General features: G+C 38.2%; 1 protein-coding gene across 2 annotated transcripts; it reads right to left on the reverse strand.

The window, feature by feature from the left end:
* Positions 1–7,788: 7,788 nt before the first annotated feature.
* On the reverse strand, positions 7,789–10,997 carry LOC121752344 (trihelix transcription factor GTL1-like). Of its 2 annotated transcripts, none has more exons than XM_042147354.1 (4): positions 10,750–10,995; positions 10,429–10,683; positions 8,485–9,526; positions 7,789–8,366 (listed from the first exon to the last, which is right to left on the reverse strand). In XM_042147354.1, the coding sequence occupies exons 2-4, from the start codon at positions 10,665–10,667 to the stop codon at positions 8,178–8,180; spliced, it is 1,470 nt and encodes a 489-aa protein (XP_042003288.1). In that variant the 5' UTR covers positions 10,668–10,683; positions 10,750–10,995; the 3' UTR covers positions 7,789–8,177. The 2 variants fall into 2 exon arrangements, with proteins under 2 accessions (XP_042003288.1, XP_042003289.1); XM_042147355.1 differs by having other exon boundaries at positions 8,201–8,362; positions 10,750–10,997.
* Between the last annotated feature and the right edge of the window lie 2,125 nt (positions 10,998–13,122).

Below are 13,122 nucleotides of genomic sequence, written 5' to 3' on the forward strand. Positions count from 1 at the left end.
AGCCGCCTAATTGAATCATTCATGTCGATTTATAAAATGCAAAAATACCAGATAGTAATAATAGGGCAGTATGCATGAAGTTGGATAAATTAAAGACTTGATTGCTTTGGGAAGAGTAAGAAAAAGGACTCAGTATATTTACATGTAGAAACTTGATTGCTAAACTTGATCAGGTTGAACGACGCAAGTATGATGGAAATGCCCAATTTTTAAAACCTTCTGTGAAGCCTCTCTATATGTGAGTTATAAGCCAAAGTAGAATACTTTCTACTATTTTTACCAAAGGAAAAAATACGAGAGGCTACGTTTTAATATTTAGGTGAAAATTGCACAAGTAGTAAGGACTAAAGGCATTAGGACTTAACCATTTGAGCCTTTTCTTCCTTCGTTTCATGAACCCACCTCATCAAACAAGGCACCCCCTAGTTAACCACGTTGATCCCATATAAACTTTTACCCGTCTTTTTAAACCGAAACCCACATCTTTATACTTTTTACAAACACGTGAGGAAAAGGGGTCAAAGAGGTGAATTATTTCAAAAGAAAAAGGGATGGCAATAGAATAACCGAAATAAAAGGGTAGTCGGGTTGAGCAAGTTAGTCAATCAGGATGATCAAGTCGAAAAAAAAAATTGTTGAAGAAAGTTGAGAAAAGTTCGAGAAAAGAGGGCAGGAAAAAGTTGTAACCTGACCCAGTAAGTCGAAAGTTAGGGAATAAGCCAAAAATTAGAGGCTAAAGGTCGTAACTTGACCAAGTGAGATATCCAGTGGCAAAGTAATTACTCAGCCTGATCCAACAAATTTGTTTAGATCTTTGGTCTCTTGACTCATGTGTTTTTCTTTTTACAATTTATATATTTAACTTAGAACCCCTAGGACCCTACCCTAATACATTACTCCCCTTAAGCCCCATTACAACCAAAACAAATACCTTAAGGAACTATCTTGTACAGTCCGATTCGATGTATTAAATTTGTGGCAATACTGAGTGAACAGTCCTAACATCTCTGGTGAGAAATGAGTGACTGAGTGAATCCAACAATTGGTTTTTAATTGAGCAATCTTGACAAACTGACACCTTGATCAAGTGTACGCGAAAAGGACGAAACATAAGCTGCTGGAAAATGGATTGACCTCGACCTCGGGTATGATTGTTGGAAGTTTATTCGGTCTAATGCATCTATGCGAGTATGTGTCTTGTTTTGAGTCTTGTTTTCCTTTTCTTCTTCTTTTACTTTCTTGGAATGAGTAAACCATGCCTGAAATTTGTCTTATCTTTTTCTTTTCTTTTTCTTTATACTTGGGGACAAGTATGTTTTAAGTGTGAGCGGTTTGATAAGGCCTATTTCATGCATCGATCTAGGGGTAAAATGTATGCTGCTTGATCAGTTTATTGCGCAAAGCGAGTGTTAATTGTGCAGGAATGCTGCTTGACCAAGGCAACATGGCCAAGCTGGTACAAAAGGTGAAAAAAACCTAAAATCAGAGGAGTTGATCAAAGGAGTGATCAAGCAGTTAGGCGGGGACCACTGCGTTCTAGAAGAAGGACACGGAGGCTAATGAGCTTGATGGTGATCATCATCAAGGAGGACGTTCTAGAAGGAGACACGTGCTGATACGCAAGACGCAAGGACGGAGCTAAGTCATCATTCTGTTATTGAGGAGCGACGTCATTGTAGAAGGAAGGCGCGTATCAATCAATGAGACGCTCGATCAGAGCGTGAGCGAATATCCTCTGTCGAGATCGTTATCCAGTTGGAGGTCGTTGCGGCAAGCTTATAAATAGAGCATATGCTACCATAATGGAGGATCTCTTCTCTTTAGCATTTTTCTTTTAGTTTCTTCTTTTATTTTCGTTTTTTCCGTTCTAGCTTAGTGTAGTTCTCCAGTTCCAAAGATAGTTAGAAATGGTTAGTTAGAGAGAGAGAGCGACCGAAAGGGAGCGCGACAGAATACTCAATATCTGTTCGGAGTCTTCTCGAAGTTTCCGACCGAGAACCTCTCAGCTTTACTCGCTTTCTTAATTTTCTGAAGTTGTTAGCTTAGTATAATTCTGTGATTGTTCTGTAGTTAAAGAATCAATCTTTTTGTATTCCGCATGTTCGCAACACTGTTCTGAGCTTTGGGTATAAAAGTCGAATTTGTTTTGTTTTCGTCATCTTGTTTACTGTTCCAGTTCAGTTTCGCTTTTTAGTCTTCGATTCAGTGTTTAATCATGATGAATGGCGAAGTGTTTGTGTTTTTCGTAGCATGCCTAGGTAGTTAAGTTCTTATTTCCGCCTGTCACTTACTTGATCCATTAATTGTGCCAGCATGATAAATAGCTTGATCAAGTAGTTAGTTTACATTCTGCCTAGCATAAACACAGTAGCATAAAAACTCCCCACTTAAAGCGTGGCAGCAGCCGAACCCTGTTCACTTCTCACACACTCGATACACCGGTTTCTCTATGGGATCGACCCCGTTCTTGCCGGTTTACTGTTAAAGTAGTGCGAGTTTGGGAGTTATAAATTATATTGGTGGTGAGCGAGAGCGAGAACTCCTTGATCAAGTGGCAACGACATTTGCTAACTGATCCACCCGATCGGTGATAATCTGATATTACTTGATCCGCTCGTATCTCAAACCCATATCGCTCTACCAAAATGGCGCCGTTGTCGGAGAAACATGGTGTTATTTTATGGATGTGTTTAGTGCATAGGTGTAAATAGTATTATTTCCTTCTTTTCTAATATGTTTTTCTTTCCTTTTTATGAGAAGGTACCACCGCGGAGGACACTGGAATCAGCCTCTCATCTACAGAGATACAAACGCTCATTGTACCCCCCGGCGTCGAAGAACCCTGGGTGCCCGGCGTCGATAAACCGGAACCACCACCGAGGACATTGTACATGCCCCCCAGTCACCGAACGCGTTGATGTCGAACCCGCCGGAGCCGCCACCGCCAGAGTTTCCGTCGTCCGGACATTTTGTGATGAGAGGTTAGATGAAAATTGGAGAGGAAATGGAGATGATTTGGGAAGAATAGATGTGTATTTGTGTGTGAAATGATGATGAATTAGGAGTATTTATAGAGTAAAAAAAATTGAAAAAACGGTAATATAATAGTAATATTACCGTTTGTCATTTTTTGTTTATTTGTTTTTTATTTAATTTGAATTTTAAAAAATGAATTATTGCGTCAGCGTGACGATATCCACTCGCGGGTCGGCGAGTGGGCGTCACACATGGCACCGGAGCGCACCACGTCGCCTCGGCGCGTGGCGAGACGTCTCGCCAACCGTCATGGCGTGACAGAACGCAGAACGGGCTGGGGACGAGATGGGTGTCACGCCGCCGACCCGTCCCTTCGTGACGGAATACGGGCCACCCGCGTGACGCGTTGCGGGTGGCCTAATGTGTCATATTAGGGATCCATGGAGGTTGGACTTGTGCCAAACATGTTGGACTTTTACTAATTAAATTGGGCCACAATTTAATACAAGTCCGACAGAATATTATTATCAGTCACTATAGTGTAATAATATTGACTGCCCGTCCAATCCCAAATTACGAGTAATCCAGGATGTACCTCTTTAATTTATTATTTCCCGTGTTTAAGATATAAATATCCATTAATTAATTTAAGTTTGCTATTTGACTTTAATTAATTAATATCTTTTTCCAAGAGTTGTCTAGTTCAAAATCTTTATTTATTATTCTGGAATAAATTCCAACCGACCGGGTTTCTGAATAATAAAATTTTTTTCGAACACCTCTTGAGGATATTATCAAACTGGACTCACCCAGCACACGATTCATTGCAATAACAATACTAGCCCCTCTAGACATTGATCACCACTACCCAAGATACAGGACTCTTGGATTGCGAAAAATCCGCACCATTTGAATAAATCAAAGTAGTGCATAATCAATATCGTATGCTCATTGTTATGTCAACAATGATTAAGAAATAACAATCACTAAGACCTCGTCTTTCAGTAAATAGCAAGAAAGACTTATCTCAATTGTTAGATCCTTCAGTATTATACCACACTAGTGTCGTTTATTTCCTAAGGTAAGGAAACATGCGGACTGACACTGCAACCTTTCACGATAAGTAGCCAAAGCCTATCTAGGTTGTGAAATTCTATTTCTCTTCTACAAAGGACCGACTGCGTCACCTTCTGTGAACGTCGTTCACAACCAGTCTACTATGCAGAAGAATTAGACTTGTTTGCTTCTTATACATTTAAATGTTTGAGAAATATCTTATAAATGCACAAACAAACACCAATGCGCTAAAATTACTTCTTCTCTCACTGGGTCAAAAGTGGATTGTAGAATATATTGTATACAAGCAATTCTATCCGTGCAGCATGCTCGAAATATGCTTTTCAGTATACCAATCCTAACAAAGTTCTCAATTTAAAAAGATTAATATAGATGATTGTTACTCGGCCAAGTTGGGAAAAGGTGTAGAGTCCACTCGGTCAAGTGGAATTCTCTGACTTCACTGCTCTCAGTGTGACTCGGGTCGAGTGAGTTTTGACATAAACTTAACTCGGGCTGAATAGGTTTTGGTAAACACTTAACTCGGGTTGAGTAGGTTTCGGTAAAAACACCACTAGTCGAGTGGTCTAGAGGCATGATTGTCACTCGACCAAGTGATTCGGTCCGACTCCAAATTTACATTATTACACTCCAATTATGGCTCTTGTTTTCCCATACACACTCAAACAAAGATAACCCGAATCAAAGCACACAAAATTTATCAAAACAAAACTAAAGCAAAACAAAAATAATCCAAATAAAAAAAATAAACAATTTCTCCAAATAAGGGTAACCTCCCTCTCTAGTGCTTTGTTTTATGTTGTTGCCTCTCTAGAACCGGAAGATGTAATATGCATTCTTGCTCTATGGAAATATTGTAGAAATGAGCTTATTTCGTATTCTTCATCCAGATGTTCAGTCGCGAGCTTTCAACTGGTGGGAATTCTTCTATTTTATCATTTTCCTTCTTTATCGCATGGGTCGCCACTTCATCCACTAGTTTAGTCGCGAGCTCTCAATCTTCTTCTCTTTTCCTTCAACCACGTCATCTTCTTCACCATGATTCATTCTTTATGTCCTCTCGGGCACATGTGAAACTTCATAAATGGGGCCACTCTTTAGACATATGGTTTTCCTCTCAGGCACAGGCTGAATGCATTCGCCGCAAGAACCTAGCGGATCGCTAACATCTTCTTAGCGAGTTGCTGACTTGCTCTTGGACTCTCAACAACATTGAACTCGGTGGACCGTTGACGCCATCTCGGCATACTCTGACCTCAGCGGACCGCTGAAATGGTATGAATCCTCATAATTTCAATTTCAATATGTTTATGCCCATTTCTTAATCTATTTTGCACATTTCTCATAAAACAAGTCTAAATACCAAATTGTACAAATATTGTAATTAAATTACATACTTCCTCCGTCCCATAAAAATATGGGCAATGGATATGGCATGAGAATTAACACAAAATTAGTAAAGTAAGAAGGAGTAGTAGAATGATATGGTTAAGTAAGAGAGCGAAGAAGAATGGTAGTTAAAAGTAGTGTTAGTGGATAGTGGGACCTACATTATTAAATTGATAAAACTTTACCAAAATGAAATGCACATAATTTTTTGTGGGACGGACAAAAATGAAAGTGCACGTATTTTTATGGGACGGAGGGAGTATTTTGCATGATTGACATTGGAAATGAGCTAAATCTAGGTCTTAAAACATGCAAAATCCGTGCTACTCACTTATTTAATACTCCCCCCATTCCATAGAAATGGGCCCTTTAGGGCTGGCACGGGTTTTAATGTGTAATTGGCAAAGGAGAAAAAGTAGTTGAACTTGTGTAGTGGGTGGTGGGACCATAAATGATAAAGTAAAATAGAAGAACAAAAAAGATTACCATAAATGGATATGGACTATTTCTATGGGACAGACGAAAAAGAAAATATGACATGTTTTTATTAGACGGAGGGAGTAATATATTGGGTTGAACTCTAAAGGATGAGGCCTATCTAAATATCATTGGATCCCTAGTCAATCACATTAGTACTCTAGAAATAGTGGATGGAGAATCTAATCATATGACCTGCCTCGAGAAGCTTGACAATGAAGCATAGCTCAGTTGGTAAGACACTTCCCCTCTAACCAAAATAGATCAGAAGTTCGAGTCACCAGGGGATAGGGAGTTAAATATTTAAATGGAAAGAAAAAATGGTTGAGTGTATTAACTGAAGGAAAAAGTTTTTAAAAATAGAAATATGTGTCTTATTTGGGACAAACTAAAAAGAAAAGTGTTTCATCTAGTTGGGACGAAGGGAGTAATAAAAAATTGCATCAAGAGGCTGAATTTTTTAAATCCACACTTGGATTTTCGAAAAATTGCTTTATATCTCTTCGTGTTGTATTTTCTATATCCTATATTTAAGGATTTGATAGAGTATTTCCCACACAATATATAAACCTTGAGTAAGGGTAATTGGCTAGAAGATTTAAGGTTCGGATTAACCTTCATCTACAAAAAGAAGATATGCAAAAAAGGGAGGGCTCTATTGTTTCTATAGGAGTACTAATGATCATTTATTCATACATGCAATCTGTCTAAATGCACTCTAGTCTAGATAATTTCGTGAATTATTTATGTAATTTTCATAATTCATCCTATGAGATCTTCGGGAGTCGTGGATCTTCGATATATCCTAAGCATATATTTCATGGTGAATTCTACACAACCCTAGAATCTTATTAATCTAGCCATCCATAAATAAGAAAATAAAAACAAAAACTATAATTGAAGTGATAGGTAATCTAACAAACTAGATAAAATCCAAAAGAGCAAATCTTCTCTTTATGTCCGACTTGCAACTTTACTTATGTAAAATATGTTGAGAATCTATTATTCACGAGTCCTAAGAGTCCTTATAGGTGAGGAGATTGGCATATATTATTTCCTATGAAAACTTCTTGCGTGAATTAACTCCATTTTTCATCATCTTTATCCTCTCTCTTTTAAGCCATTTTTTTTTATTAAACCTCAACAAACTCATCAAATAATAGTAATTGATAGATTTAAACAACAGCATACCTAAATAATTCAAAATTCGAATATAAATTTAAAGGACATGCTACGGATCGGAGGATTCAAACTCGAGACATTTGGCCTCAGATATTACTTCTATACCGCTTGGCCAACTCACACATACAAGATATATTCCTTTGTTGGTTGGTCACTTAGAGGACAAAAGGCAAAAGATAGTTGGCATTTACAGTAATGAAGCAGAGTTCAGATGAATCAATGGAGAAGCGACAGAAGTCTAATGGCTACATAAATTGTTACTCGAGCATGGTTACCATTCCTCAAAGACATGTCAAGTTTTTTTTTTTACAACAATGTTGCCATTAACATATCAGAACATCCTGTTCAACACGACATAATTAAGCATGTAGATGTTAATTGATATTTTATCAGCAAAGAGACTGAAGTAGGATTCTTGGAGTTTCCGTTTGCTCAATCTAAAGATCAACTTGACGACATATTGACCCGAAGTTTTGAGCAAGTAAAGCATTAGTGGCCATGTTACTTAATTTGAGAAGGCTGTGTTAAAATTACATCAAGAAATAAGCAATTAATAACTTGGAAAGAAATCAAGAAGATCTTACTAGAAATATGCCAGATCAATCTTTGTAATTTAAAAGAACTTCTCATTTCTTGTGTAGCTACAGTCACACCCTGTTAAAGGGGATGCAGTAGTAACACTTGATATTAATTGAAATTGAAGAAAGATATAATGAAATATTTTTGGTTTATGTAACTGTAGATACAACTGGACAATGCAAATGAAAAGGAAATAATGAAAAAAAGAACAATTCTACACAGCGCTCGCGATATGAATTTGGTAGGTACTTCCTCCGAGTGAATCCTTGCGCATGGCTTGAAACCAACCGTTCCTTTATTACCCAATCAAATGAATAAATCACTAAATTATTGCATCCTATACATCCTCAACACAACACAGACCCTTTGTCCAGATGTGTTGAGGCTGAGAAAGGCTTAATTTGAATGAAATAAAGAAAACTGCAAAATGATAAATGAGAGTATAGTAAAGAAAGAAAAATATCTCAGTTTGAGCCTCGAATATTGTATGGAAAGGATTACTGAACCATGGCGACGAACGAGGATGCTGCTGAAGCTCCAGCGTTGGAGGAGGAGCCTACGAACTGTATTTTGTAAACCATTTTGTCGTCGTACTCCTCTACTTCATCTTCGTCACTATTAGAGCAGTAGTTTCCAGTTGTGTCTCCGTTTCCTTGTCGATGTCCCTTATCTATAATGTCTTCTGGCTTCAATACAGATTTTAATCATCAGCACTATTTATTTTTTACAACACCAAAATGAAAACATGATAGTAATTCATTAGTTATGTGTAAGTGTGGAAGTTGAAGTGTAGTCCTTTTATACCTGATTTTCTCCGTCAAGGTTTGGCTGAGGATTTTCGACGAAAGGGTTGGAAGGGAAGTCTGGCGGATGCTGCAGGTCGGGTTGGTGAGACAAACTAGTAGAAGGAGGAACGTTAAGTATCTTATTCCGGTACAATGCATCCAATTCATCGAAGTAAGGACATGTTTTCGCATCTTGGGGGCGTTTCTTGTTGCTCTCTTTCACTTTCTTGAAGTACTTATTGATGTTCTCCCACTTCTCCTTGCATCTCTTTGCGCTTCTGTTATATCCTATGCTTTGCATTCTCGCGGATATTTCGTCCCAGAGCGGGCCCTTGGGCCCCGCCTCTTGATATCTTGGCTCCATGCTACTCCTCAGCTTTATCAGTGCCAAAACTTCGGGTTTTGGCCACCTGGATGAGCTGGGCTCTGAGGTGGCCAAATCCTGCACTGGCATCTCAACCGTAGCTGGTTGAGGTGGCAGTGGCGGTGGCACTGGTGCAGCAGGCAGCTGTATGGTCTGTCCTGTGATTTTCTCAAGGAAGTCAACAATGGCGGCGTCTCTGGAGGCGGTGATGGCGCGCTCTTGTGCGGCTATCTCGTGCTCCCGTGCCACCCTAGCCATGCCCTGCCGCTTCCACGCCTCATCTCTGATCATTCTGTCTTGCTCCCTCTTCTCTATCGCTACTAGAAACCTCTGCTGCATCGCTTCCTGCTTCTGCATCACTTGCCTCAGCACGCCCTCGAAGAACTCCATCATTCTCTCGTCGCTGTCGCCGCTCCTCTTCCTCTTCCCCGTCTCCGTCTCTTCGTCGTCGGACGAGCTGTCGGATGAGAAGGTGAGGCTGAATAAGGCCGGAGGCGGTGGGGCTAAAGAGACGGCCGCAGCTGCAGGATTCGCGGTGGTTTGATCGAGCGCTTCGAGCTGGGAGAAGAATTTGTAGGTCTTTCCGTCTTGGCGACCGCCGCGCCCTTCCTTAGTCCGTTTGTAATATTTGTAGACGTTTTCGAATTTCTCCTTGCACTTTTTGGCGCTTCTTTTGTATCCCACCTCCCCTAATTTCCTGCCGATCATAACATTCTACGTATTAGTAATTTCGTCTAAAAAAAATAGTCTCATTTGTTGACGGTAGGATTTTAATAAGAAATTTATTAAAGTAAAGATTGAAGGAGAAAAAATAATAAAGTAAGAGACATATACGTAAAATAGGAGAGAGATCGAGAAAAAGCTGTTAAACGTGGACTTCAAAATAGCAAAATAAAACCTTTTTTTCTGGATTGCGTAATAAAATTAGTATGAATTGAACCAAGTGATTTTTGTTTTATTTTAATTTTTGAAAAAAAATGTGAGAAATGGATCAGATCTGTTGGATTGATTAATAAAGTAGCGCAGCAAAGCAAAAGGGATCTGTGAATTCTTTTATTATAAAGAACGGTAATGAATAAAACGGAGGTCTCGGGATTTGTGATTTCTGAAATTGGAGCAATTAGAATGAATATGAGGCTACGTGCAGACATCGAGAGGACTGTATCTTTCTATCCCCTTAAAAATGAAACGTTTTTTAAAATAAAAATGATATTTTTTCTATTTTTTCAATCTTACATAAAATCTCATGGTAATGTGGTGGGAATAAAAATGAAAATGATTGGCTAGAATTTCATGCAAAGGGGTCACAATGGAATTCACAAAAGATGAAATTTTAAAATGATAAAGCCATGTTGTGAATCGTGATGCCAACGCATTGACACAAGCCCATGTGCGAGTGCGATAGAGAGAGAGAGAGACAGAAGCATCATCACATGGAGAATCATGTATTTCAAAAAAGAAGCCATTTTTGGCCTTGCTAAACAAAACCAAATCCCTCAACTCTACAAATCAAAATTAAATTACTACTAACTAATACAAAAACACAACATGATACTATGAAATTATGAATGAATTCCAATAATTTAAATATATTCATACCTGCAAACTTGCTCCCAAAGAGGAGCCTTAAGAGTTGCATCACGAAATGCAGCATCCATTTGACACCTAATTTGCAGAAGAGCCAAAGTCTCCTGCCGCGGCCACCGGTTGCTGGAGGAGCCGCCTTCAAAATTGGCCGCCGGCGGCCGGCTGCTAATCGGAGAGGCGGCTTCCGCAATCCCTAGATCTCCCAATTTCTCATCGCTCACCGCCACCTCCTCCTCCTCCTGCTGCTGCATATCCACAATTCTCTACCTATAAACAGAGATCAATCATCAAATAAAACATCCAATCTCGGAATTCAAATCAGTGGTGCCTGACCTTAATGTTTCAATTCGGAGATTGTGAAATGGAGTTTTTTATTCATGTAGTTGTCTTAGAAGAGGAAAAGGCATAGGATGAATGCCATAATCATGGTATTAACTGTAAACAGAGAGATGGAGAGAGACTGTTGACAGAGAAGAGGGGTAAGGATTTATGAAGGTGACGATGATTGAGAGAGAGAGAGTGTGTGTGTGTGTTTGTGTGAGCACACAAATGCTACGTTGTCAGCTGCAGCACTTTGAGCTAATAATTGCGCTTACCATCTCCCAATATATTAAAATTCAAGCAATAAAGGAAAATAAATGATGCTTTGATTTATTGTTTCCTTATGATTTAAACATTTTCAAATTTCTCCATATTTAAGTAATTTAGCTTAACTGTTTCTATTAGACACTCTCTTTCCTTTTTTATGTAGAATTTGTCTTTCTTGTTTTAGTTATTAACTCAAAGTGTTTATTTTGTTAACATGTTAACTAACCACTTGATTACTAGTTCCGACGAAGATGACACATTTCTTGATCGGAACGAGATTTTAGGAGTCGTTAGTTAATATGGTTAATTGGAGAGAGAAAAGAGTGGGTGTAACTATTAAATGGAGAGAGAAAGAAAATTGAATAGGAGAATTTAATACTCACTCCATCTATCATTAGGAGTCCCGATTTACTATTTTAGCTCGTCCAACCATTAGGAGTCTCAATACACTTTTACTATAAAGGGTAGATACACCTCACTTTCCACTAACTCATTCCACTCACATTCTATTATAAAATAATATATAAAAATAGGTCTCATATTCCACTATCTTTTCTCACCCATTTTTTCAGTATTTCTTAAAACTCGTGCCGAACTCAAATCAGATTATTAATGGCGGACAAAGGGAGTAGCTAAGAGAAAAAATGATTGGATGTATTAATTGGAGAGGAAATGTTACTAAAATTATAAATGTGACATCTTCATTGGAACAAACTAAAAAGAAATGTGTGTCATCTTGGTTTGGACAAACTAAAAAAAAGTGTATCATCTTAATCGGCACGGAGGGAGTAGCTATCTTGCTAGTGAAATACTTAACTTATGAACAAAATTCAAATTTTTTATTTCCTTCGTCCTTCATTACTTGACAATAATTTCCTTTCGACTCGTCCGTCAATACTTGTCATGATATTTATATTTTACTATTTTTAGTAATAGGTTTCACATCCACTAACTCATTACACTCATATTTTATTGTAAAACCAATACGAAAAAATAGTTGTTCATGTTTTGCTCATTTATTATGGAATTCCTCCGTGTATTTGACTTGATGATGAGTAGCTAGATAGATTTGAAGTTTTGGTGAAGATTGTAATGGGATGTATGGATTGATCTTGTGGATTTGTGTTTATCTAATCTCTTTGCATGATTTTGTTAGTTATTGTGCTTTCATAGTTCAAATACTTAGCTAGTAGCTACCATTTGGATTTCCTTGCCTAAATTAATCAACAACTCTGTGTCAATTTGCATTCGAGATAAGCATTTGCATGTGAAAGGGCTTGAGTCATAGGACTTGGGGAGTTAACTTCGAAGTGTTGGGAGGAGACTCCGATATTAGAGATCAATCTACGAGTTAGGTGCACTACATATAGAGAGGGCTTACCCGGATTTAGCGGCTTTCCTAGTCATAGATTGAGGTGCATATAGGTCAACACGTTCATTGAGTGTTATCACGTCCTCCAATGGTAAATAAATCCTAAGTTCTGCCTTGTTCAACTTGTTATCAATTCAGTTGTTCTTTTGCTTGCTTTGTTTTACTTGCTTTGCTTCTTTACAAGTAGATCTTAGATAAAAATAAAAAAACCTCTCCTTAGTCTAGATAGTACTCCATCCGTCCCTTAAAAATAGACAATATTTAAAACGGCACAAATTTAATTGCACAATTAGTCAAGTATGAGAGAGGTATAAAGAAAAATTAATTGGAGTATTGTTAGTGCAGGACGGGACCGACCTCATTGGAGAGAAAAAAGTTTGCTTAAATAGAATTGGTCTATTTTTAAGGAACATCAAGATGGCAAATGTGACCTATTTTTAAGGGACATGGAGAGTATTTGACATCTAAACATGGTACTTGAGTCAACTACTTAGTCTCCGTGAATTCGATAATTTAACTTGCCGCTCACTACAAAACCTCGTACACTTGCGGGTAATTTTCCGTGCTAAAAGTAATTCGAGTCAGACTCTCCCAACACATGATTCATTGCAACAACAATACTAACACCGCTAGACATTGATCATCACTACACAAGAGGATTTTCGGATTACGAAAAACCCGCACTTTTGATAAATCAAAGTAGTGCATAATCAATATCGTATATTCAATGTTATATCAACAATGAT

This window comes from Salvia splendens, chromosome 10, assembly GCF_004379255.2.
Source record: "Salvia splendens isolate huo1 chromosome 10, SspV2, whole genome shotgun sequence".
In the NCBI taxonomy this organism is placed as follows: Eukaryota; Viridiplantae; Streptophyta; class Magnoliopsida; order Lamiales; family Lamiaceae; genus Salvia; species Salvia splendens.